At 40.9% G+C, this 27,956-nt stretch overlaps 1 protein-coding gene across 4 annotated transcripts in view; it reads right to left on the reverse strand.

The window, feature by feature from the left end:
• LOC119699891 (follicle-stimulating hormone receptor) overlaps nt 1-27,956 on the reverse strand; it is an 80,050-nt gene that overhangs the window by 11,120 nt on the left and 40,974 nt on the right. For 2 of the 4 annotated variants that reach the window (XM_038133936.1, XM_038133940.1), the window contains exons 3-8: nt 16,308-16,382; nt 15,843-15,917; nt 8,101-8,172; nt 5,805-5,882; nt 2,238-2,306; nt 2,055-2,129 (exon numbers count right to left, since the gene is read on the reverse strand). In XM_038133936.1, coding sequence (XP_037989864.1) covers nt 2,055-2,129; nt 2,238-2,306; nt 5,805-5,882; nt 8,101-8,172; nt 15,843-15,917; nt 16,308-16,382 — 444 coding nt within the window. The remainder of the gene's footprint in view (nt 1-2,054; nt 2,130-2,237; nt 2,307-5,804; nt 5,883-8,100; nt 8,173-15,842; nt 15,918-16,307; nt 16,383-27,956) is intronic. The other 2 variants (XM_038133937.1, XM_038133938.1) reach the window with 2 other exon arrangements.

Below are 27,956 nucleotides of genomic sequence, written 5' to 3' on the forward strand. Positions count from 1 at the left end.
ATACTGATTTCTGCTGCACTTCAGGGGCTCAGCTGTGGAGCTGGGGATCTACTGGAGCTCTCCTGCAGCCTCCCTATGTGGGATTACCAATGAAGAAAAATTGCAAGGGTGGGATGGGCCACAGCCATGCCTCACTCTGCATTGAGCCAGGACATAGCCAGAGAACTAAGGACACCAGCAAAGGCTGGTGCAAGCCACTACAGCTCTGAGAGGAGCAGCAGCCAATTAAATGAAACAGTGCAGCTGAAAATTGAAGCTATGAAACTCCAAGTTGGAAACGGAATGTATGTCTGTATAGAAGGAATATGTATAGTTGTGGGATTTATTAGCTATTTGATTTACTGGCTTACTGTCAATGCTGAAATCCTTTAACTCAAAGATTTGATGTCTTTCCCATAGAGAGATTCTAATTCAGCCAAGAGCTGTAAGTCTGAGAGAGAAATTAATTTGTGAAACTCTGTAGCCTGCACAAGGCCTATGATTGGTGCTGTCTATTTGTGTTTGTGTTTCTTTCACATTACTTTAATATAATGAAGTATAAAATAGAAGTTGGCATTAATTGACTGTATAACACTGGTTCAGGAAGATCAAGAGTTAAACCACCTTGATATTCATTCTATTAGAACACTGCATTCTGCAACGTGGATTTGATTGCAGCAGCAGCAAAAATATGATTTGTCCCAGCAAAGATATGATTATGGGTCAATCATTTCCACAAGTGAAAGCACATCCCTGGTGATGGATGAGTAAGAAGGCTCTTCTTTCATGATCTCATCCAGGATAAAAAGGTAATTTCCCATCCACAGAATAGTGGATGTATTGGTAATGGAACAGAAAACTTTTTACACAAATAACTCAGTGTTAGAAATTGAACTATCAAATGAATCTCAACTACAGGCAAATCAATTTGATAAACCTCCAGAATATGATTGTATCAAGTATAGCCTGCAAAGAAAATGCACTTACTTTTCGCTACCAGGAAACAATGATTTCCCAAAGAAACACCTACGACATTACTGATTCAAAGATGCTCCAGTGTCAGTCTTTTCCAAAATAAGAAGATGCTTTGAAGAAACAATGGAAGTGGAGCAGAATGCAGTAAGCCCAGCTCTTCATATCATAGGTGCACTGACCATCACACAGTGGAAAATGAGGCCTTCAGAAGAGCTCTGGACTTAAGGTTAATTAGACTTTTTTTTTCTCCCCCCTTTTCAGATTTGGAGCCACTCTAGCATCTGTGCAAAATCTTCCAACAGCTCCAATGACCCCTCTCACTTGTTCAGGGTGACTTTTAGCCCTTTCTGGACAACCAGGATAGATGCAAAGAGAGAAAGGTTCCAATGTATCAGTGAGATGAAAAAAGAACCTCACATCTCTCTTGCAGCCCTTGCATGTGGTAGCTTGTGCTCAGAAACACAGGCAGCTGTGCAAACTCATATATTTTTGGAGCCTGTGGCAAACTGTGTCTTGAGATAATGGTGGCTGAGATCCATGAGCATCCTACTGCTGAATTTTCCACCGCTGAGTTCTCAATTCCCAGCTCATCACCCACCAAGGGCATCCTGCTGTAACTGTGTGGGATGTATCTCATACCTATCCCAATTCCCACACTTGTAGGATGGGAGTTTTACTTCAGAATTAAGCTGCACAGATGCAGGGGCAGATCTTCAGTGGCACATAATTCAGATTTCAGCACTAAAAACCACTCACCCGGTCTTGATTTTGTTCAAACAGAAAACCAAAATTATTTTTTCTTAGGGGAAAAAACAAAGCAGAATGACTCCTCTCTTGTATATTTTAATAAACTGTGGAGAAGAACCTGGATCTAAATCTCTCACCTTCAATACTCTCAAAAACTTGAGGACAAAGTGAAAATAAAGTTCTAGACTGAAATTTCAGTTGTGGTTTCCTTTTTTTAAAATTCAGAACTAGACTTCTGGTCTTGACCTCCAAGGTGTGCAAGACGTTGAAATCCAGACTGGCATTCATATGTTCTTCTCTGACCTTTTCTAAGGAGTCAGTAATGAGAAAAATGTTATCCAACTACTACTTACAAAACAACGGGTCCGTTGGCTCCCTGGAAGACCTCATTTGGCAACTTTTCTAGGTTGTGATTATCACTTAGATTTCTGAAAAACACAATAGTTTATGCTGAAACAATCTGAGACTAAAAAAAAAAAACCTTGCAGAAAGTACTATCTTCATTTTTCAGAATTGGAAACAACAGAAATAGTTACAGCTCATCCAGGTATGTTCCATTAAATGCATGATCCTCAATGTCCTGAATTCCATTTTTATTGAGCCATCTGCAACAGAGAAAAGGAAAAGAGAGCTGTGTTCTTATTTATGCTTCATGACTAAAATGTATGCAATTCAAAACAGGGAATCTCAAACAAACAAAATCATTAAATGGACATTGAAATGGTGAAAATTCTACAAATCCTAGCCTGTAAGACTCCAGTAGTGGAAGAAGGCTATGGAGGGGGCAGACATGAACAGGGTGGAGGAGTGCTACCATCAGAGATGGCAGCTGGAGTAAATTCCAGAGTAAGGTCAGAGCTGATTAAGATGCTGGCGTTGCTCATGGCTCCACTGGGAATGCAGCAGAGAAGCCAGGGAGACCAGAATCTCTCCTGTTGGTGCTCTCAGTGCCACTCAGTTTTACTCTTAGCGGGATGTTTTTGAAATGCTGGGCCACGGCTTCACCTTTGCCAGTTATTAGGGAAAAAAGCCTGCTGTGTGCCATGGGCTGACATCCACAGCCAGGCAGGTGGAGGAGGGGGGCTGATGGTTACTGAGCCAGGCAGGAGGGCAGGAGGGGGCAGCCAAAGTGCCCAGAAAGCAGGTGATTCCTCCTACACTGCTGCCTTGACAAATTACACTCCCTGTCTGCTCTGCTGCCCAGTCCTACCTCCCCAGGCTCCTCTCCCCAGGAGGAGGCCACAGGTAGTGAACCTGGCAATTGAAGCTCCTGGGGCTCTCTGCCAAGTTTTTACTCTGGTGCATACCTAATTAACGTTTAACGACCTTCCTTCTGTCCCTTCATGGTGCTAAAAATTTACATTTAGGTCAGTAAAATTTATCATCTTTACGGTGCAATCTTTCATCTCGCCTTACACGTCACTTCGCAGCTCACGCCCTCTCCAACAGGCAATGACAGGTCTGATTGATGGCAGAAATGGCCTGATTTAATTAAACTGTCAGCAGAGCTGGACTCTTTTCTAATTCACTTTGAAAGCTGAGCATACAAGTGACCCACTTATCTGAGGTCTGAGGTGGTGAGCTAAGGTCAGCACGGAAATCAGTCATGGGTCTGGCTGAAAGGATTGCTCTTTTGACCATGACAGGCATCTGCACATAGCTCTGTGTCTATAATGTCTGTCAGGCTGGATCAGGAGAACTGTCACCATCCCCTTCACTTGCCAGCACTATTAGACATGAGTGAGCAGGCACGGAGGAGAGACAGGTCCCTGCTTACAGCATTTGAAACATTTATTATATTACATTGATCTTATAAATTTGTAGCTGCCAGGCTGATAGATACATTTTTAATCACACTATTAGCACTTGCTGCATTCTCTCACTGAACATGATGTTAATGCAATGAGATACTGAGGTTGTAAAACAGTCACTGTAGCCACACAGTGTGGACTATATACTCTTGTCACCTGGCTAATAGCATCTGAGTAGTAAAAAGAGCAAAAAAATTACCCAAGTCCTGAGACATCATTATAGTACACATAGATGAATTCCTATTGAGGCATATTCTCCCCTGACTTCAACCAGCATCCTTACTGACTCCACGAACTCTTACATTAGCAAGGTGACAATGGAGGCAGAGGTCAGAGCTTGGACATGGGGGCTTTTCCCTACCACTTCATGGCTAGAGCGGATTTTTAAAACTCTAAAATTCACCCAGTGCAAGAGGTCACTGTCCCTGAGGTACCATTCACACCCTACTTCAGGACTGGAAAGATTTATCTTAGAGACTAAGTTGCATGTAGACCTGGAAGCAAGGTGGATTTCTTCCACAAATTTCTAGCACTTCATCACCAAATGTCTCCTGAGTTCCCACCTGCGCTGATCCCATGCCTAGCGTAAGATTAAATCCAAATTACTGGTGGAAATATGCTTGGGGCCTTCCATAGCTAAGCCCATTAAAATGGTTTCTCCCTAGAATGTGAGGGTTAAATGGGTCCTGGATGATTTTAATAATCTTGATATGCCTGCTTGCGGTAAATGATGTTGCTGTGACTCTGTTGAGTTGCTGGGACTTCAGTTTTGTATAGAAAAATGGCATATTTGAGCCTAAAATGAGCTAAGTTCACCACAGCACAAGGAAAGCCTAATCAGGGACTCTCAAAGGGTGCATGCAGGGCCTCTGTCCCAAAGTGGTCTAGGGAGAACTAGAGTAAAGTTAGGACATTGTCTGATCTGGAGCTGGAGGCCAGGTCTGCTCACACAGCTCTTGCTGCTCCTGCACACACTGGTGGGTGTGGGGAGCCTGTGACAATCACAGAATCACAGTAGATTTGGGCTGGAAGGGACCAGAAAATTTGGGCTTAAAGATCACCCAGTCCCAAACCCCCTGCCACTGACAGCAACACCTTCCATTAGACCAGCCTGCACAAAGCTCCATCCAACCTGGCCTTTTGCACTTCCAGGGATGGGGCATCCACATCTGCTCTGGGCAACCTGTTCTGGTTGAGGGTGTTCTGCTGCCTCACCCTCTCACAACAAAGAATTTCTTTCTGATATAAGCAATGAAACATTTTGGGGAGAAAGGGGAAAGCCAGCTTCAAGCTGCTTAAGTGGCACAGAGAGATCAAAACACAGCAAAACCCTGGGATATTTATCTTACCCTCCAGTGGTATCATGAAAACAAACATAGTATTTGTTGTGCAGTGCTTTGCAGATATATACTTGAGAAAAGTCTGTGTGTATATGTGTGTGTGTGTGTGTGTGTGTGTGTGTGTGTGTGTGTGTGTGTGTTTAAACTTCAGAAAAGTGTAGAGAGCTTGTGCATAACTGATAGGGAAAAGGGAGAGATAAAGCCAAGTGACTTGTTACTGGCCTCTCTTCATTATTGATGGTCTGACCCAGAATCGACGCGAGCTCAGTCAATTCAAACCTCACTTTTCTCTCTCAGTGTGCCAGGTAAACCACATGGTGGGAATTTTTTCCAGTCTGGCCACTGGCTAAGTGAAAGGAAGGCATCTTGTTAGCAAGCAAACAATATGTTTTGATATACAGAGAGAAAGGATCAAAGAAGCCAGCTAGTTCATTAAAATACATGACTGCTCAAATCAAATGTAGAGCCAGCTAACCACGCAGCTCCAAACTGCATTGAGAGCCCACTCGTACCAATGCATTAACATTGTGTACAAAGAAAGCACATTTCCACAACATCTTCATACATTCTGCCCAGGTAATAAATGTCTTTGAGTGATGTGTCTGACTGTAAATATTTATGAGTCGTGCCATCCTTTTGAACACAATTTGTATCACAGGGAACTGTAGCTGTAGGTGTTTAACCTTGGCATTGGTAATTACTAAATTCACTCTCTGATCTGCTTCTAAAATAAAGAGTAGGAATAGAACACAACAAAAAAAAACCCAAAAGCATTCATTTGTTTCATGGCAGGGAAACAGAATACAGAGATCTCAGGGGCAAGGAGAGATGTAAAATCTCAAATTGAATTTGGAAGTGTATGAAAAAGTGCCCAACTCCTGCTATCCTTGACCCTGTTCTGGAAAAGAAATGAGCTAACAAGGAGAATAATGAGTTTGCCACGTCTACTCACAGAATCACACTTTCAGAACTCAGGCCCATGAATGAATTTCTTTCAATTGTACGAATATTGATATTGTCTTGAATATCTCTGAAAAATAAAATACAATAGAAACTACACCTTTTTGTACTTCTATGAGCCTTTCAATACAATATGCTACTTCAAACACAGTATTTTTCCCTTATACTCAATCTGAGGAAGTACTACAGACAGAGGGTAATAACCAAAGTTTCCGGGACATTTTTCTCCCACAGAGCACAAACCTTCCTGATAAAAAAGGCTGGAGAAAAACATTTCCAACACCCCCATACTTTCCTCCCAAATAGGCTGAAGACATTAAAATGCATATAAGCTCAGGTCTATAACCCTGAGGTGGATGAAATAGCTCCTCCAGCAAACATACTCCCCAGAAAATGCAATCGGAGGGGCTGCAAGGCCACTTCTTCTCCCAGCCTCCCAAGCAGAAGGAGGAAAGCCATTAGCCTTTTTGGCCTGATTCAGCAGGGTACCTACCAGCCCATGAATCATTCCCCAGCTGATGTCAACAGGGTTGCTTATAAGCTTTGTATGTGCTTAAGAACTTAAATGCAGGACCCCTGTCAGTGCAATTTGTTGAATGGACAAATAAGAATTTCTGTCTTTCCTCTGTTGTGACTGATACAAAAAAAAAAAAAAGAAAAAAAAAAAAAAAAGGAACGTTCTGCTGCTGGCTCAATATAGGCCTCAGAGAAGTTAAATAGTGTTACTCATAATTTAGACTGGGGATATTGCTGTTTCCATGCTGTTTCTGTTGGAAAGCATGGAACAAAATTAATTATCTGCAAAGCTTGAAATTAATTGCGGTTCCAAAATTATCTCATGCTGACAGCTCTATATAGCCACAACTCTGCACAGAGTGACACTTACACAGAGGCTTCAATCTGCAACTGAGGGCAGCAGGGGCAGGAATAGGGAGGGAACACAGCACCCTTGCAAGTGAACTGTATCCCTCTACTAAAGCTCTGCTCTTTATAAATTTCAAGACCTATCTTTGGGACTTAAATATTGGCACAGCTGAAGGCAAGGGGAATTCTCTTTTTGACCTCAGAGAGTCCAAGGTTTGAACCGAGGTCTAGTTTGGGACTGAATCAATATCAAGGTCTATTTATTCTTACAGGGAAGTGAGGAGCTGCACCTAAAAAATTAAAAGCTTTTGCTGGTACAGGACACAGTAATTCCTGTCTAGTTAAGAGTGATGATAAACACAAAGGCGTAGAGGTGAAAATCCCTGTAGTGCCATAGCTGTTGCATTTCCTTGATGGTTTCAAAGAGCAATGAACTGAAGTTCTCAGAATTAAGAACCTCAAATGTATTTCTGAAATGGATTTCTTATCTTATATGTCTGCTTACTATATTCAGTCATCCCCTCTATGTTTTATAAGCATTTTTATTGATATTAATGGGTATTACTAAGATAGCCATTAATAATTGCAGGATTAATGTTTCTGCAGGTTGAAATCTTCTAATCAAACATCTGAAGATGCAGAACTTTGTATGTGAATTAACAATAAATCTTGTCCAAAAAGAATGTTTTCAGTTATACTAAAAACGGACTGACAAATGCATGTCAAAGTATTTTTCAGTGAAAAAGAAACCAAGTTTTTCTGATATGCATTTTTTTTCTGCAGAAGAAGTGCTTTAGGAAATTAACAGCCAGATTTCACACAAAATTTTGCACAAATATTTTTTTCCTCGTTGACACTGGAGTTTTCCATAGGAAAAAAAAAAATTAATTTTCTGGAGACAATTATACTGACAGAGGAAAATGGAAAAGGGTATGGTAGATAATCCTCTGAGTTTGGATTTTGGTGTGGTTTGCTGGTGTTGTTTTTATTTTTTTTTTTTCTTTTCTTTGTGATGTGGCCACTTCTGCTGGAACTCAGCTCTGAGATCAGTGACTTTTCCCATGCAGGTCAGAAAATTTTCACCAGGCTGCAACAAATTTCCACTGCCACCATCCTGTTTGGATTTCAGCTTCTGAAAGAGGGGTCAAAGGCTGTTATCCATCCCCTGGGCCACCCAGACATGTGCTCACACTGCAGTTAAAGGAAGAGTGGTCTGTAAGGTACAAGTTCCAATGCTTTGTAGAAGGGGGACCTGGAGAGAACTGAGACCTTCTGACCATCAGTGCCTGCAAAACCACAATCAACACGCCACTGCAGAGCTAATAAATGAACACATGGGGAACCGTGTCTTGAAAGGTTTTGCTGGAGCAGAAGAATACTCAAAGGCAGCTTTCAAAAAGTGAAAAGCAAACGTTCAAACTTACAGCAAAACTTTCTGGAAAGAGTGAATCTTGTGGACAGCAGGTAAAAACCGAAGGCCAGTGTTTGATATTAACCTAAGGAGAAGAGAAGATGAAGATTATTCAGTCTGCCCCTGGAAAGAGGGCATCAATTAATGAAGAAGAAAAAATATTTGACTTAAAATGGTTGTCACAAAAGGCAGAGTTTAGCCACAAAAGTGGAGTTTTCCAGTAGGAAACTCAAAATTGCAATTTAAAAAGGTTTTTGTCCAAAGCACAAGCTGAATTCTGCTGACAGATGTAAAGGGAGAAACCCTACCTTGGATGATAACACAGTCTCTCCTGATGATCTCAGTAAATTGTCCATATTAATTTTCCAACAATATTCTAAGAAGTCAACTGCACTGGTACAAGACAGTCATTTTCATGGCAGATGTTTTAAGACAAAAGTATTGACCCACCACAGTTTTAACCTTCTACTGTAAGAGAGGGCACATGATTTCCAGGGGAAATTAATTGATGAAATTAGGCGAGAATTAGGACATTTTACTCCCCAGCACCTTTGATAGTGAGGAGCCAAAATCAAAGGAACATTTCAGCTGCCTGTGCAGCTGGAAATGGACCCAAGCCTCTGTCCTTAGATACCTCCACCCTCCCACTGCACTGTCCATCACTGGCCCCTGCACTGTGGTTCCTGTCCATGAAACAGCACCCCAGAGCTGCTGATTCTGAAGGACAGCCCTGTGCTCACAGCCACTGAGGTCACAGGTATCCAGAGAGATGGACCACATCTAATTTAGTCAAATTTTGTTATCCAGAGCAGTAGCAAGGTCAGGAAAAAATGTGATGTTGCCATGCAGCAGGAGATGACTGGTGGCTGCTGATGGCTGGAAGGAGGGCTCAGTGCTGGAAGGAGGAGTTGGACTGGACTGGCTTCTGAAAATTTGGGAGCTTTTTCCCAGACACCAAAAAGTCTCCTGTTTATCCCACCAAACAAAGAGAAAATGCAGATTCTTAAAAGTTTGATTATATCTTTGCATTTTTAATATATGAGATGGTAAAGAAGGTAATTTTTCACTGAGAATATTGGTGTCTTAAGGAACACAGGATATGTAAGGTTTTTTTTTATCCTGGAACTTAGAACAACATTCTTTTATTATTAGATGGAGTTTTGTTTCTTTTCTTTTCTTTTCTTTTCTTTTCTTTTCTTTTCTTTTCTTTTCTTTTCTTTTCTTTTCTTTTCTTTTCTTTTCTTTTCTTTTCTTTTCTTTTCTTTTCTTTTCTTTTCTTTTCTTTCCTTTCCTTAATCATTCCTGAATAGCTGAATTGTGATTGAAGGACTAGATGAGACTGAAAAAAGGTAACATTGTTCATATGATGTTTCTTTATGAACCTAGATGATTATTTCAAGAGAGTTGCAGTCTTTCAGGTTTCATAATTTGAACTGAAACTGAATGCCTCCATGTGACAACCAAATCCTACATTTGGGAACTCAGGGTGACACATAAGTCCGTAAAAAAGTCGTTCACTTGCATAAGTACTGCTCTGAGCTCCCTGAGATGGTATCTGGGTATCCTCAGATGCTGAAAAGCCAACTTTGATCTGTCTCATCTTGTAACAGAAAGCAATAGTTCATATGCAGGGAAAAATTAAAGTAGTATTAGTGAATATTCAAGAAGTCAATTTGGGAAAGCTGCTGAAATGTCAAAACTGTTTAGTCTCAGGATTCAGAGTGGTCTGACATTGCATTAACTTAAAAATAACAGCTGTCACGTGTGACCAAGAAAGCTCCACAAAAATGCCTGTGAAAAACTATTACATATAGTTAAATGGAAAGGATGATTAACCAAGCAGGTGGATTATACAAGGCCCTTGTTACTTAAAACATTTCTGCACTTACACTTCATAAAAGGACTTTGCCAAAAAAAAATTAGAAGCAATAGGAGAAGAACCTGTAACTCCCTCTTACAATATTTTAAAATACACTCTCTAAATTACTGGATATGTACAGGGCTTTAGTGGAAAGCTGCCTTTAATTTTAAATGAGTCATATGCTAAAAATTCGTGCAATCCTATTTTACAAGCCCCTTTTAAACACAAATTATGGCATACATTTCCCTCAGTAGGAAAATGAAGGAGGAGACTGCTGCCAAGCAGTGTGTGGCTACTGTGGGGCAGAGAAGACATAAGAAGCTTTTCTTTCTTTTTTTCTTCTTTCCCCAAGAAAATCTCGGTCCTTATGGTGCAGCAATGAAAGGTGACAAGCCTCTAACATCTGCTATTCAAACACTGCTCCCAAGGGCAACTTAATCCCAGCATACCAAAATTCCATATTGGCTATCAGGGCTTTCACCATACATGGGAGAAAAACCATCCCCAATGCCTTGGGTTAGTTCTGATCTTTCCAGTAATTCCAAAGTGTTCAGGGATCAATTTTCACTGGTGTCAACTGAGCAGCATGAGATGAAGAGAAAGCATCTTTGACAAATCATTACATATTGAAATAAATCTACAGGTGGTACAAGGCACTGATTGCACAGAGCACGGAATGGTGATTAGGAGCGGGAGAGGATGTTCTTTTAATTAAATGCAGAAAAAATATCTGAAAAAATATTTAGCTAGACTGTAGCCTAGATCTTCCCTCTCTTTTTATTCCACCAGCAAATCTCCAGAGGCCTTTAAGTGGATAATCTTTTTAGAATGTAGATAATCCAATTTACTGAATATCTTTCCTGCAGGACAGCTTTGTCAATATATTTACCATACAATGTATACATCCTTAGTAACCTCACTTTAAACAAGTGTCCTCTTTAATCTGTGTTATAACTGAGTCTCCCCTTGCCATGCATAAACCGCTTGGTGAGAATTTTTTTTTTCCAGGCTGCTGATGGCTGCTTTCCAAGGTATTAATTGTCTTTCTGAAAAGGCTTACTAGAGTCAGCACTTAAGAAAACAGAGCACCACAATCAGCAGAGAAAAAAAAAAAAAAAATCAGAAACTAATTCCTGGAAGATTCTGGCTGCTTATCTCCAGATATAGCAATTTGTCTGTTTTCTTTTTTTGTGCCAAATTGTAGGAGCTATTCTGACAAATCTGGGAATGCAGTTTACCTCATCAATTTACTGTAGGTATTTGCTAAATTGCAAACTCAAGGTGGCTAGAGATAAACACAACTTCACTCAGGAAGCATTATCTTGGTGTCCCTTAATCACACTGGTCACTTGATGGTGCTTGTGAGCCTGATTGCAGCGGGACATTCCCCTGATTCAGGTACCCCAGGATTCTTAAATCTGCAGCCCCCACTCCTGGGGAAAGGTCTTTAACTGCGAGGCTGCCATGCCAAAGGAAGGAGTGGACCATCACTTCTTTTTATTGAAGAGTCAGCTCCAAGAAAAGGGTCAGGAATTCTGTGGGGTTTGCTGCACCTGCAGCAAATGCAGATTTGTGTTTAGGAAGCACCAGACAGGTATAAGTTGCTGAAAGACTTTGGAGTTGGGCTCTGCTCCTTCTGCAGGCAAAACCTATAGTTTTGGGACCTACATTTTCCCTCCCCTCCGACAATTCAGCTGTATGCCCTCAATATTAACCTGAAAGGAGTGTTACATTCAAATCTTTGTATTGTAAGCTGAGATTGCTTCATGCAGGACATGGACACCCCTCAAAAATGAACCAAAGGACATAGATCACATATGAGAACTAATTTTGGAAAGAAAATGAGTTTGAAAAGCCATCACTACATTATTAAGGAGACCATGCCACAGGTCTCCCTAATGAGAGCCAGATAAATAATCTTGTACCCATGAAAAGGTCAGTAAGTTACCATTTTGAAGCAGTCTGTCTCTCTGGCATATACCCAAGAAAACCAATTAGCAGTTCTCTTCACTGCTTCTAAAAGACTGGTGAGAAAGTTAAGGTTGCCTGTTTCTAGAAGGTTTAGGCTGTTCAGCTCTGTGTTTTTTCAGCATTTTCCTCTCCTTTGTGTTTTTGCCATACTGGTAATGATGATGCAGGAGGCAAAGGGAGTGACAAAGGGGCTGGGAGGAAATGTATTTGTCTCCAAGTTGACAGAGATAAAAGCATATTAATATTCAACAGCTGGTGGCCATAATGAGCCCATGAAACTGATGAGGGGACTGACAAGGCTAGCTAGAGCTTCTTGCCTGCCCATAAACATGACCCAGTGGCTATACAACTATTTTTGTAGAAACACAGAGAAAGCCTTGCAAACAATGTGTTGCAAAGGTCATTAAACTAATGGGCTGTAGTACCTGGGCTCATTTTTGGACATTGAGACTGATTTTTTTTTCCCCTGTGTTTTCTAAATGAAAACTACCAGTAAATGTATTTTTTTTCCTGAAAGATTTTATGCATTTTGTTTCAAGCGTTCTGCTACAGCCACAGAACTGTGTAAGGAATCAGAGCACGTGTCTTGTACCCTGCCAGACTGTCCCCATGGCTGGGAGCTTCAGAAGAACCACAATGATCCAAAGATGGGCAGGTACCCAAGTTCTTGTACTTTGAGATGCTGGTTACAGCTTGGTCTCTCTGTACCTCCTTACACAATCAGACAGAATCACCTAAGCTGTTATGGGACAAGGTATTGACAAAACCATGTGCTATTCCTTCCTAACTTACAGCAATTAATGCAAAAATTAGGCAGTGATGTACAGGTTTACAAGTTTCCAGGTTTTACAAGTTTCCTTTCATGGCCTTAAAATTTTTATCATTTCTGCAATAGCTGTTCCACACAGATGCTTTACCCTTTTATGAATTATTTCAAACTGTAGTCCCACATGTTTACAACCTTTTGCTTGTGTCTTGTATAAAAAACCCTGAACAACCACCACAAAACCCCCTCTAACTGAACAGAAAAACCATCAATCTATTAACCTCCTCGACACTTTACCTTCTATTTTCAGCACTGCCTCTTCCTTGCATGTCACAGGAAGGTGAATATGAAGACTGGGTTACCTTTATCAGATGGTGTTTTACAGCCTTCCATCAAGGTTTCTGCTCTCTCATTAAATTACCTATCCTACCCTTTCAAACAGCAAAGCTTTCTGCCTATTCAGTTTCCAAAAGAGCAAGCACCAGTCAGTGAAGCCAGGGGATGGAGAAAATGGCATCTTTCCTCCAGAAATGGAGGGGAGAACACAAAGCTGTGGCTCTATGTAGAGAGGTGATCTGAGCATGTTGATTTGAGCATGATGTTACTCAGCATCATGCCTGGCTCACTGGATGCAGAAAGTCCCCAGCAAGAAATTTGTGTCCTGCTCCTGGTCCCTGTGTTGGGAAATGATGTAGCTCCACTGAAGCCAACAATATTGCACAGATTTATACCCCCAGCACATCCTCAGCCCTTGTTATTAGAACAAACCCCACAGTCATCAGAAGCTGCCAGCCATGAAACCTGGCCCTTTTGTGCTCTATAGTCATGCAAGACTGGGGGGTTTTACCTCCTCAAATGAAGGCACAGGGCAGATGCAGCATGAATCCATTAGTGGAGTAAACACCAAAGATGTGTAAACACCAAATCAGAGAAAAACCTTGGCACAAGAATGAGCATAAATTAAGGGACTGTGAATAAACTAGAGGAAATCTTGTAGTTACCAAATCATAAAGTTTACAGAAAAGCCTCTCCTGGAAAATGGAGGAAAGCAGTGAAGAGCATCAGGAATTTCAATAAGGCACCAAATTAATGGGATATATGAAGTGGATCTGGGAAGAAATGGAGTACAGCAGCTGGAGAGTCTGTTCTGCTCACAAGAGAAAAAAACCTTAAAAAAACCCCTTCAAAATGCAGTTTCCTCTGATATCAACTAGCAAGCAAAACTAACTGAAGAGGACGGGGGAATGGTCAGGTAGACAAGACAAATAATCCTCAACCTGTTGCTTCTATAGATCATAGGATTGCTCCTGCAGCTGAATTTTTACATAGGTGGAACCTCTGAATGTTTGAGTCAACATGCATGGGAGTGTGGAATGACAAGTGTTCAGAAGAGGCAACATCCACTAGTGCCAAGAGAAAACTTTCCCTATTTCAGCTATTTAAACTGAGAATTTACCTTCACCTATGATTTCTGTGTCCCATATTTAAATGCTCACTATGTGTTCTTTAGTATGTTCACATTTCTGCTTCAATTTCATGTGAGATAAATGTGCTCTCATTCTTTCTACCCATCTGTACATCTGACAACTGTACTCCCCAAGGCAGCTTGTTCTGGGGATTTTACATGGGATAAACAAATGCTGTGGTTTTGTTCTTAGGTGGCCAGTGCTACTCAAAGACAGCAGTTGCTGCTGAATGACTCAGGCTTGAAATGGGAGGAAAAACTTAAAGCTTTATTTCCCCACTGTCAAGAGCAAATCTGTGTTTCAGTTATGCAAACACAAAAGTTAAAGTTTACCAAGGCACCTGATGAATTTGATAAAGTGGGAATCAGTCAAAATACTGGGAAGAGTGAAAATCCTACTCCAAATCTAGACACATATTCCAGTTCAATGAGGGTTTAAACTGTAATGGCTTCTGTAGTGCTAAATACACCTTATCTCCTAAAGTCCAAGTCTTAAATCTCAAATCTTAAAGTAAAAATTCAAAGCAATGCCCCTTGGCATTTTTGAGCCCAGAACCTGTCAGGTACTAGTGATTTTCAGAGACTTTAAACACTCCTTGGCTTACTGGGAGCTATGCTTATCAGACCACTACCTGATTTCCTAGTGTCTTTATGAAATCTCTAACAAGACAATTAAATATTTCCTTTTATGTGCCGAAATGTAGAAACCACGACCAGACTTCTCGCATGAGTAAGGAAAACAAGGCTTCTTGTATGAGTAAGATTTCTTGTGTCAGTCAGGAAAATCAGGCAGGGTTTATGTGTTCAGGTGGATGGACATACAAAAGTTAAGTTGGTATCCTGCTGGGTGAATAAACTGGTATCCTGCCACCAAAGGGCACCATTTGAGCTGTATAAGCTGCCACCATTAAAATTAACTAGCTTTAAATGGAGTTCATTGGACTTCATTGGGGTTCTAACACGGAGGAGAGATCATCAGTCACAGTAAAACCATGAGCTAAAAGCAGTGAAAATATATCTGAGTAACCAGCTTAATGTAAGGATGCACTCAGTTACCACTGAATTTTGATGGCAACTCCACAGAAGCAGATGTGGCAACCACAGCAGGGCAAATCATATTCTTGATGAGGCTGGCTGAGGAAATAAAGCTGTACATGCAGCTTTATTTTGTATACCATTATTTTGTATCTGTATACAGCTATATGTTTGTGTTTTGGAGACCTAATCATTTCACATCAGGCATTTATGAAGACCATGGCAATAACACCACCTTTGCCAAAGAAAAAATAATCTAAATGTTTAACATCATGTTTGAGACATATAATAGAAGGCAGCACCATAGCAAAGACAGATGAGAGATTTTATTTTTGTGCCTAAGCTCCTAGGAGGAATTTCAACCTAAATTTGTTTCCAGAGACATAAGAAAGCTCCAGCTCCTCTTCTCATCACTCATTTTCAACCTGTTGCTTAGAAAGGCTCGAGGAACTTGTGTGTGGGACTTCTCTGTGGAAGCTTTATCTTCTTTTCTGAGGACTGTGCAGGCATGACAATGTGTCTTGATAATGTGCAACTGGTAGTGAGGAGAGGGAATCATCCTGTCTTATCCCCCAAAGTGCTCAGCACCAGCTGGACTAATACACAGGTGTGTAATTCAAAGTGACTCTAGGAGTTGTAAAGAGCAAAAGATCTTACAAATATCTGAGGCTTGGAAGGTGTTGGAAGGCATCTTTATCGATGTACACGAGGTTGTTGGCTTTCTCAATTCTTCTGCAAAGAGGAAATGAAATATCAGAGAAAAATATGTCAATATATTGATCTTAAAATTGTGTTTGTCCCATGATGCCCTGGAACAATACACTGAGATTTTCTTTTTGGCAGCAGAAGATCTGGATGACCTCAGGGAGCAGCCTACCATGGACAGGCAGACCCCACCACCTTTTGATCCTGGCAGTGATCTGAGGATAAATTTTCACCTGAGCAGGCAAAGAAAGGGGCAGCTAGATAAGAAGATGGAAAAGACAAAGGGAGATTTCAAATGCTCCTGTAATGCTACAAATTCTTCAGTGCTTACCTGAACCAAACTGCAAAACCTTTGATACCTGCCTATAATGAATCTTTATAATTGTCTCCTTTGCATTTAGATTGCTCATTACTTACATTTCATGTAGTTTAGGAAGGTTGGAAAACACATTTGCTTCTATGACCTCCAAGGCATCATTCTGTGAGATCTCTCTGAAAAATAATTTACAAGTCAAGATATTTCAAGTCATGGTGAAGCAGAAAATGGAGAAGTGAAAAATTCACAAGGAACTTCTTCTCAGATTACTGATGAGCTTTAAAAACAAGGTGGCTATCAGATAAGAAAACAGAAATGCTGATGAGTACTGCTGGGGCAAGCAACAACAACAGTCAGGAACAGAGATCTGAGGCTGGAGTTTGTATCTGCAGCATCAACCCTGCATGTCCTGCTGTCACCATTCCCTGTGCAGTAGAAGTCAGGGTCTCTCCATCATGGGCTACTGGACTTCTGACATTACTGATTACTGACAGAAATTTTATGAAACCTTTTAACTCAGTGAAGAAAAGAGGGGGTGAAGGTGACTGAAAACAAAGACAGCTAAAAAGTTCCCAAGAAATATTACACAACTTCAGCAACAGGACACTGCTGTCTTGACTCAATGGGAAGAACAGAGATTAAAATTAAGCCACCAGCAGATGTGCCCTTGTTAGCAGCAGCTGGAGACCATAGAAGTGAAGAAGTCTTCCACACCTTGGAGCGAACCTTATTTGACATGGTCTGTACATAGTTAATGCCCACTTACAGCCACAGAATTGCAGAATATAAATGGCCAGTTTTACTGCTATCACCACACCAGAATGCATCTCCTGCTAAGTCCAGAACACATATTTCTTTGCTTCCTTAATCTGTGGGCTCAGGCTCTGGCGTAATTTGAAGCTCAGGATTTCCCCATGTGAATCAAGTGGGCACTACTGCAGTGTCCCCTGTTCCAATCACATCACTTATCCTGGCACTGACCAGGAAGGTCAAGGTAAAGACAGCCATGCCAAAAGATTCCTCACTGCCAGTTTTTTTGGAAATGGTGCCAAAATGTTATTCTCTCAGACTGAGGTCAGCTGTAGGAAGTAAAATTTGTAATACAATTGTAATTCAGTGGTAATGTCATGGTCTATTGCATTTTAATCATAAGGTAACTGCACACAACTTTGGAATGAAACCTTGGATAAATAGATTGGAAACTGGATGACACTTGTTCCTGGATATCTTGTTCTTTTGAAATTATGATGGTTGCAAATAGATTCAAATAGGCCTGAGGTAAAACAAGAGATTGTAATGTCAGGTGCACAGCCAAAAAATAATCACAAAAATTAATCAGAGGAATATAAATGTATTCCACTCTCTTCTAAGTAACAGCTGAACCATACCTGACAGATTACCTGCCCATTTAGAACAAACAGAAGCCTTGCAAAAGAAGACATGTTTTTCACCTGACCTTTTCAGTTTTAAAAAATGCCTTAGTGGTTTAATATTTTTTAGTTTAATAAGAAGTTTTCCCTTCTGTTTCCTCGAGTTTTTTTTAATGGAAGAAATCCAACTCTGCTCTGCTCCAGGAGCTCTAAACTGGCTGGAGAATAAGAAAATAAAAGTACATGAGGACTGACAATAGGTGCTTGGCAGGGTGCATTGAGGACTGGGTTTGTTTAGCAGTGCTGAACCACCAGCCCACATGTGAATGTGTTCCTCTTCATTACTTAATTTTCAGCAGCAACAAAATGTTTCAATGGAAACAGGGATTACTTCATGCCACTTGAGATACACAGATATTGCAAGGGAAGCTTCAAAGACTTTTTATCACCTTCCTGTTTTCTTTAAAAATGATTACAAGATATAACTGGAAATATCCAGAAGAATAGAATAGAATAGAATAGAATAGAATAGAATAGAATAGAATAGAATAGAATAGAATAGAATAGAAGCAAACACTCCCTATGAGGTATTTATATGATATGAGGTATTTACATGCCAATATAAAATTCACATGCCTAACTACAAAGATTTAACAATGTGGGAGGTGTCTCACACTTTTAAGGTTTGGTTTGGTTTCCCTCGTGCTCTTTTTGGGTGGTCAGGTGTATATTTGCCATTCCCCACAATCTAAAAATCAGTTGTCTAGGAAAAAGAAAATCTTCAGAAAAAGCATCACATTTATTACCAAAAAATACATTTAGCCAGAAGATATTTCACACCACTAAGAAGTTCAGGGAAAAAATGTTGCAGATGTGTTGGCCTTATACAGGGAAAGAAGGGTTATTAAAAAACCATAATACAGTTGTGACCTCACCCAGCAGATAGTGCTGCTGAGGGTAATAATTTTTTATGATCCAATCTGCTATCTAACTTTGGAACAACTTGGATGACACTGCTGTTTTAATGGATTGCTTAAAAATGAATGTTTCTGCATCAGAAGAGTGTTTTGGCTTCCTGTGAGCGTGGTAGGTTATGGGCTTTGTTTTGATTCAAGGAATGGAAGATACAGATCTGATTAAGCTGGGGCACAAGCAGGCCATGGCACTCTGGAAGGCTTGGAGAATGCATGGTGAAGGAAAGGAATGAAGAGAGGGAGGAAGATAGGAATCTCTAAGCTGTTTTTGCAAGATTAGGTTTTTAAAATAGTAAGTTTTTTAGAGATTGTGTTTTAAACAGAATTAAATAACACCTGTGTGAGGGGGCTGTCAGAGATGTGGGAAATGACTTGGCTTTCATTCCAACATTCCCATTCACAGGTACACAGGCAACAGTCTTGGTTTTTTTAACAGGTAATGAAAACATGGACATATATAAATATGTCCACTTGCAATGGCATTTTTTTGTCTTCCAGCTGAAGCAAACCTCTTTTTCAGCTAATGAGGTTATGAGCATCTCAAGACCAGTAAAAGGAACATAAGGGAAAACTGTCAGTGGCAGAAGGCAGTAACCCTTCTGGTGCTGCTGGGCTACATCCTCTGGGTTCAGGGGATTGCAGTGGTGAGGGAAAAGACCCTCTGTCCCTTGCAATGAACTGTATCCTCTGCTATACTCTCTCCAGGAAATCCGGGTGGTGATGACCTTATTCTTCATTGTTCTTTGCAGATGAATCCCAGTTTTGGGCTGCACATAAGCCTGACAGGGCTGTCATTCAGGTAAGAAGCATAAATAAAATAAAACCATTCTGTTTAGGAGATCAGGCACACACTGTGAACAATAGGCAGCACTAATCTGGGGTTTGGTTGCATAATTTGTGTGAACTATTTATTCATACCTAGCAAAAAGTGCACACCTGCTCCTGGAAATTCCAAACAGCACTGTCTTGGATACAGGCATCCATGGCATTAAAAGTGCAAACCACTGCTGCTCACATCAAACAACCAACTCAGCAGACTCAGATCCTCTGTAGAGGAGAGCAAATAACACCTAAGACAGCAGCTACAAGGAGAAAAAAAGGGATTGCTGGCTAGTGTTTGTGCAAGTGTTTTGTCTTGCAGTATAAATACACACAAACAGATGATTGCTCATAATGCAGATCTGATTATATGTCATCAAGAGAGAAGAAAGGGCTGTTGTTAGGTTGTTTGTTTGGAATGAATGACACTATTAGTGCTATGGGTAGCTATGGCAGGAAACCCAGCCAGCAATCCCAGCATCACTTCTGAAACAGACAAGCCTTGGAATAGATGGTGTGCAGAACAGTCAGGGGCAATTTCTTAAAAAAACTCCAAATATCTAAACCACCCAGTGGTTGCAAAGTGCTTAGGCATCTGCCTGAGCTTAGTTTTCACTGCATGCAGAGTTGAAATCACCAGTGATCCTTGAAAGCATAAATTGTTTACTCAAATACAGCCTAAAGGATGAAAAAGCATACAGTAAATGCATTTTCCAAAGGCACAAAGGACAACAATTTTTATTTTTCCGCAAAGAGAATGTAAGACTCTAAGATGTGACATCACATGATTGAGGGATCTCCTCTAATTTGCCAATAAAGCAGCAAACTGGAATCATTATTACCCATTCCCCAGCAACTGAGTGCAGTGTATAATTTCCACGTGTGACAAGCAGAGCCTGTGTTAGAAGACAGAGAGATGGAAAATCATTTAATCTGCCTGCAAAGCTGCCCTTAGGCAAGGCCGGGGGTACAGCTTCAGGACATCTGTGGCAGAGCCCAGTGTGATCCAGAGGAAGGATTCCTCTTCAAACCAGCTGCACCCAGAGCGCAGCCTGTAAAAATCAAGATACATCAAAATGGCCTTTTAAACAATTCTGTTAGCAAAGGACTTTGAGTTCATGGCAGTTTCTCTGTAGGCCACTGAAGGAAAAGTCTCTTAGGCTAACCAAAGTCTTACCGAAGAAATGAGACTGTATTAAACTCGCAAACTAATGGTCTTGGGGCCAAGTGGTCTAATGTTTAAAAAATCAAAAGGAATAATAGACTGGAAGTTTATGTCTTTTATGATAGGAGTTCCTTTCAGGATCAGAGTGGAGCGCGCAGGGATAGGGTACAAGGTAATTTCTTCTGCTTGAAAATATGACTGTTTTAAAAAAATGTGTGCTTATATATGAATGCCTGTGTACAGATACAGAAGGTTGACAGAGGTCAGTGAGTACTAAGTTGTGTCAAAAGAAGAGCAGAGCATACACGAGGCAGAGGAGCCGCTTGGACCAGCATTAGCCCCTCCCACGATGCCCAGGGATGTGTGATTTCCAGCCTGAAGACCTTGTAGCTCCTGCAGCAGGAATGACAGAGAGACACTGCTGCCCACCTGCTGAGTTTGGCTTTCTGATGGCCACAGTGAATGTGGGATCTATGGATTTCTGCATTTCTTCTCCCCGTGGTGCACTAGCAGGGGGGACTGCCCTGTCTGTCAAGGCTTCTCTGGTCCTTGCCTGGTGTGTGCACCTTGCACACAGATGCGGCACATGGTGTGAAGAAGGGATTTCACCCCTCTCCAGGCACACAGGGCCTACCCTGTGGTCCTGGTGGTGACTCCATCCCTGTAAACTCCCACAGCCTTCCTTAAATTCCCTCTCACAGCAGGTGTGTACACAGGCTATACACTTGATCTGTTCACCTTGTATTTCCTGCGATACATTATAATTGGGTATTTATTGGCTATTATCCTTCACCTTTGATGCAGTTTTTCTGTGGCTTAGCTATCCTGTGGATTCCCATGAATGCTTTTCTTTCACTCTGCAGGCACCTGCAATCATCAGTGATACTGGAGGTTCAAGGTACTGATTCCCAGAGCAGGTGGCCTCACTGTGCTCTCTGTACTGCTACAAATCAACAGCATTGTGTTCATTTAAAGGAAAGGAGAAGGGAAAAAAGGCCAGCAATGCTTATTTTCCCCTATTTCTATAAATATAAATACCCTTTAGAGCAATTTTCCAGGTCAGTTTTACTCAGTGCTTTGACTGAGGCCACAATTTATGTCAAGCTTCACAAGTAAATGTGGTGTCACCCAGGCAATCCTGCCCAGCATTCACTGGGTGAACCCCCATGGGACCAGCCTGAGACGTGTCTGAACTGAAAAATGAAACACCTGGCTACCTCTGTCTCCTCCGTCTCTCTGTCATGGATGGAGTGGCTCTTACTTCTTCAGCCTGATCAGAAACAAGCCAGTCTAAAATCTACTTTTGAAAACTTCCCTCTGAAGTGACAGCAAAATGCTACTACATTGATTTAAACTGGTTACAAAAGAAAAGCCATTTTTCTTAAAAATATTAGAGACTTTTGACCTTTAAAAAATAGATAGTTGACACTTTCTCCTGTCACTTTTCCTTGTGAACATGAAAAACTTGTCTCCCTGCCATGATTTATTGAACACCAGGGAGTTACAGGGTAATATCTCTTAGCAGATATTGATGTTTCAGAAATGAAATCAAGGACTGACTCTCCTCATCCTCTCTTTACTTTGCTGAAGACACACACACACACACACACACACACACACACACACACACACACACACACACACACGTGTTGTTGTTGTACTGGCCTTACTAAATAAGTGGAAAACCCATTTAACCAAGTGAAAACTAATGGCAACTCCACACTTGGAGTCACACTCAGTCTTTGAGGGAGATTATCAGGAGGTGCCAATGTGAGCCTTCCTGTCTTCTCCAAAGGGCAGGAAACCGTGTTCTCAAATAAATCCCTGCAGGCATGGGAAAAAAATAAAATGCAAATTTCTGCACAGCAGACAGAAGCAAAGGGGATTTTATTTCTATCTGTGCTTTAGCACCATGCCAGCAATCCAGATGAAAGTCTGTGGAGAGTTTGGTTGCATCAAATTAATTGTCCATGTAAAGGTTTTAAATTGGTCTCTCTAATCTGAAAAAGCACACGATTAGTCTGCAGAATTGGGACTGATAACAACCAGATCCAACAGACGAAGCTACATCATTACAAGAATTGATTTTATAATCAGTATAGTTGGAGGGGACAGATATCTCCTCATACTCCAGCACTAAGGGAGTGTATTATACTCCTTTCAGTTTGTTGCCAGCAATGCTGAAAATGCATGAAGCTTTGTAGGGTCAAACAAGAAAAAGGGTCTTTGGAGGAAATGGCAACTTTCCACAGAAATCTGGCTCCACACAGGCAGCCCAGAGAGATGGGGCTCAGAAGTCAGTGCCCTCCAGCCCCTGGGACAGACATGTCTGCTGCCCTCCGCTTCAGGAATTACTAAATTTTATCTTTGGCTATGAAAGCTTGAAGGGAAGACAGAAAAATGTGTGTAAAATAGAAACACCCACTCAGTCAATGGCACTTTTTCCCCGCAGGCATGACGGGCTCCAGAAGATGTAGAGACCATGCAGGCAGACAAAGATGGGTGTTCAGCTCAGGAAGGGACCTTTTCTTTCAGAAAAGATATTCCTGATATTCCTAAGTTGTAACTCCTTCCATGGAAATGGGCAAGCAGCATTTATTGCCACTTATCTTTTATTACTCCTCTCTTGGCTTTAGTAGCCAGCTAATGATGAATAGTTTATTAAGATGACCTGGGGAGATGAAGAAATTACATTGGAGACAATCATTCAGGAGAGCAGCTGAACGAGGAAGTACAGCAAATAATTTCTGGGAAAAATCAATACGCAGACTGTCTTGGGCTGGGAGAACATGTGGCTTCCAGAGCCCAAAGTCTAGTGACAGCCTTTCCACACAGATCATCCTGAAGCAGATGCTCCCAGATACTTCAGCAGACAGTTTTGAAATACTTTAAGGAAGCACACATTCATGAGAGGCCTCTGGAGGACAGTCCTTTACTAATTCAAATACATTACAGAAACAGAATATCCAGAATAACGAGTGCCTCAGATAGGCACAATTAAACATTTTAGCTAAGATAGAAAATTCTAAAAAAAAATTGTTCTTACTCCTCAATTTTTGCATGAAAAATCCTCCCAGAACACTGAGTATTATCCACCAGAGCAAATCATATAGTACATACACCCACTTCAGTGAAAATAAATCTCCACGACTTGACCCATCATAAGAAAAATATTAGTATTGCCTAATGTTAAGCCCAATTATGAATATAGGCATCATCCAACAGCTGCCAGCACCAGGCACTACATCTTTCAATTGTTCTCCTGGAAGGATTGAAGTTTCTCTTATTCAGTGTTAAGAGTTCTCTCTGTGAAATATTCCTTGCCAGCGCAGAGATTTCCTTGTCTCCTCTTTTGTAGCTGCATTCATTCTTCCCTTCCATAAAAGCAACTTACTGTCCTTATGTTTTGTGTCTAACTGAAGCCTGGACCCTACAAACTCTTATCCTTGAGCTTTGGCACCAGGCTCAGCTAAGATGGCACTGCATAAATGTTTGTATGAGCACATATAGCCTAACCAAGGAAAAGGATATTCTTTTATGCTTCCAAAGTTAAATCCAAACATCTGCCTTGCAACAGACTGCCAGAGAAAAAAACACGCACCACCAAGAAGCTACTAAATCAAAAGCTTTTCAAAACAAGTGTGCAACAGGACTTATTTATATAATTATGATATCATCATGAGCAGAAACAATTACTGCTAAGCCCAAATCTGCAGGTTCTATATTGGAGGATGCAGAGATGACATGCAAACATGGGAATTGCACACAATCCCTAACCCTTTTGCCAAGTGGCAGCAAAGAGGAGCCTGAATCAAGATACCTAGAGTCTTATTTTACAAATAACTGAACAGCTGTCCTCTATGAAACCTTGGAAAATCATATGCTTCCACCTGAGTTACAACCCTTATCAGCAAACTCTGCAAGGCTGCACACAGATAAGAAAGTCTAAACAGGGGGAAGGGAAGATGTCATAAATCTTGGGCCAAAATTCACTATAATAATATGTTTCTATGTTAATATGTGTTTGTGTGTGTATACACACAATATTGCAATAAAAGCAATAAAAATAATAAACCCATGGCCACAGGATGGTTCTTACTCACTGAAAGCAGGCAGCAGCTGCCTTTTTTGCACACCTCACCCCATTTCCAAGGAGGCTGCTGCCACCACTGCTCTGTACCCCTCTCTGGAGAAGCACTAAACAAACAAAGGCTTTCTGCTCTTGTGGGGCTTTCACAAAGGAAATCCTCAGGCTGGACCCAGCCCTTTGATGGCGAGCCCTCAGGAAGAACCATTCCATAGGAATGAGGCAAAACCCTTGAGAACCCAGAGGCAATTCTCAGCTACTTGGCAGCAACCTGTTCCTCCTGTGTCAGAATACTTTGATCTACCTGGGAACCATTCTCCTCCCCTCTATCCTGGGGCATAGAAAGAAGTTTGACCTACAGATGATGCAAAAAGCCTTATTGGAATTAACTCTTCCTTCCTCATCAAGAGGAAAGAGGAATCTTCCTTCCTAGCTACAGCACTAAAGAAGGAGGCTGAAAAGGAAATGTGGTTTGAATAAAAAAAATCACGTTTTCCTTAAAAGTTGCTGTGTCTTTTCCTTTGCTGAACAGGATTGCATATACTTATGATATTTTTTTCTGACTTCCTGCATAGACGTAAATACAAAGCAAGTTACAGTGTTTGCACAGCACTCAAGCCTGGCAAAACGTTTTTGTATTTCCACTAAAACACTCTGAGAAAATACTACTGAGAAGAGGGAAAAACAATTCCTGAAGAGATTCCAAACCACAAAAATCACCATTTGGAAAGGTCATTATGACAAAACACACTTAAAAATAAGCAAATAAAATTAAATCCATAATTTCTGATAAATATCATTGCTTTAGTTGAGACTGAAGAAGATTCCAGACTCTGCAGCAGAAGGAATGAAAATCTTTTGATTTTAATAGTGGAAATGTATTTACATTAGCATTCTACATTTTAGAGGAGTGCATATTTTCCTGCAATTTTGAATAAATGTTTTCTCTAGAAAGCACACAGCTCAATACACAGAACACAGAAGTACACAATCTTAAAGGCAATCCTGTGACAGCAAATTAGCTCAGATTTAAAGGAATGTTAAATACGGAATTAAAACTAAAAGAAAAATGATACACTGTTTCTTTTTCCACCAGATGGGGAAAAAAGCATGCATTTTTGAATTATTTTAATAGCAAAAGGAAGAAATAAATATAATATTATGGAACACAATCAGAATTCTCTCTGAAAAATGCTTTATCTTGAAATTATTCAAATTTGGAGCAGATGCCTGGACAGAAGGGCATTTTTCTTACATGCAGAAAGATCCAGCAAACAGAAAGCAACCAGCAGCACCAGCACACACCACGTTCTTCTACACAAAGGTAATAGGGTGGCATTATACTCTTTCCACCCGTTCCAAGATGGCTCTGCAGTGTGGCTCTGGCTAAGAGACTCTCCAAGTGAATCCCCTGTGCTCCACCTGAATGCCTTTGGTGAGGACAGATTAAGCAGCAGCTTAAGTACGTGGGGTTTTAATTTTTGTCTTTGCCCTGAAATCATGCAATTGGTACTTCAAAATGGCAGAGTCAGGACAGTGGCACCTATTTAACTTCAGGACCACATAAAGCCCCACATCAGATGTTTTAGATTTAGTTGATCTCAATGAATTCAAACATACTTTTATATTTTGATTTTTTGGATGTGTTTTCTCATGTGTGTATGTTTGTTTGTTGTTGTCTTTTTTCAACTGGCACACAATTCTAATAAATTTTATAACTTATTTTCAGTTCAATGAAAGCATGCAAGTCCCAAGAAACCACACAGAGAATATTTATCTATGAGACCTGTCAAAAGAGATTAATTTTTTACATTAAAATGACTCCACTTCTGCTCACTTTTTTCTCTACATGCTGCTAAAGTCAATTTGAGGACATTCATCCACTGAAGACTGAAAGGGGAAGGGAAACTCCCCTGGAGTTCAGGGTGTGACCTGAACTCAGGACACGACTCTCTCCCATCTAGACCTAGACTCCTAGATCTCCTAGATCTGACTCTCCTAAATCCATTTTGCCTCATCATTCAAAGAGTACAGAAGGGTGGCACCAGGATTCATGCTCTTATAGCCTCCTCCTTAAAAATGTACAGATGGAGACCTGTTAGGAGAGCTCAGATGTGGTGGCGACATGATTACTTAGGAAGGTGCCAAAAGAGAAGAAGGAAGGCCCCCCATTACAGAGAGAGAATGCACTTGATTTTCTTTCAGGTCACATTTAGTTTAAAGTGAGGTAAAAATACTGTATTGATGAGGATGGCAAAAATCTTCCATTTATCCACAGATGAGGCACAGCATGGCCAAAGCAATCAAGCCTTCCCACAGTGCCCCACAAAGGAGTGTGGACACCCACTGAGACCCCATTTCAAAGTCTGGCCAAGAGAGGCTGCTGCTGCTGACAGCCAGCTGTGGCAGCCTTAGCTTGCAATGAATCATCATCTCCTGAGGGCACAGGCTGAGCTCACCCTCTCATGGTATGCCAGCCATCAGCCTACCCAAGTGAAAATAAAACATTCATCACACACATGCGGACTGGATATGAACAAATGACCCAGAAATCTGGGGGGTTCCAGGTCCTATTACCCTCTGCCTGAGCCATTCTCCTGTCACACAAAACTTGTTGTGACATATTTTGTGTGGGCTGCTGGGTGGGGGTGGAGAACAACCCAAAGCCTACTTTGTCATTTAGTCCTAAAATTATGTCTAACTCATTCAACATACAAATAAAAGAAAAAAAACTACCATGAAAGAGGAAAATGTGGTAGCAAGGGAGAAGCTTCCTTGCAGCGTATTAGGTCTTCATTTGAATTCCAGCATACATCTGAATGAATTATATTTTTTAATTTGTTTAACTATGCTAATAGTCACCATGCACTGGTGGTTTTAGCAGTATTTTCCCTTTATATGTGTGACTCAAGAATTGCCATAGCAACTTGCTTCCTAATTAGCCTTCAGTTACTAACAATCAATACGATTAGACAAGGTCAGTGCTGGAGTAAGAGCTGGAGTAAACTCTACAGATTTAAAAAAAGGCTACTGGGAGTGAATAACAGCAAGAAGAGGAAGACAGGGCTCCTGGATGGTCTTCCTCAAAGAATGGTGGTCTTCCCCAAAGAACAATTACTGCTCTGCCATTACTCAGTCTCCTGTGAACCAAAGGAGTTGTGGCAAATGAGAGCTTTGCCACTTGAGTGCAGAGAGCTTTCAGCCTGCCAACAGATTCACAAAATATGGAGAATAGAAGCATCACTAAGTGTGCAGATAAAAACCTTACTATCACATTGCTGGGACTGATGCTGACTGCACACCACCAAAATCAAGAACAATTATGTCCCAGATTT

The sequence above is a fragment of the Motacilla alba genome, chromosome 3 (assembly GCF_015832195.1).
Source record: "Motacilla alba alba isolate MOTALB_02 chromosome 3, Motacilla_alba_V1.0_pri, whole genome shotgun sequence".
Classification (NCBI taxonomy): Eukaryota; Metazoa; Chordata; class Aves; order Passeriformes; family Motacillidae; genus Motacilla; species Motacilla alba.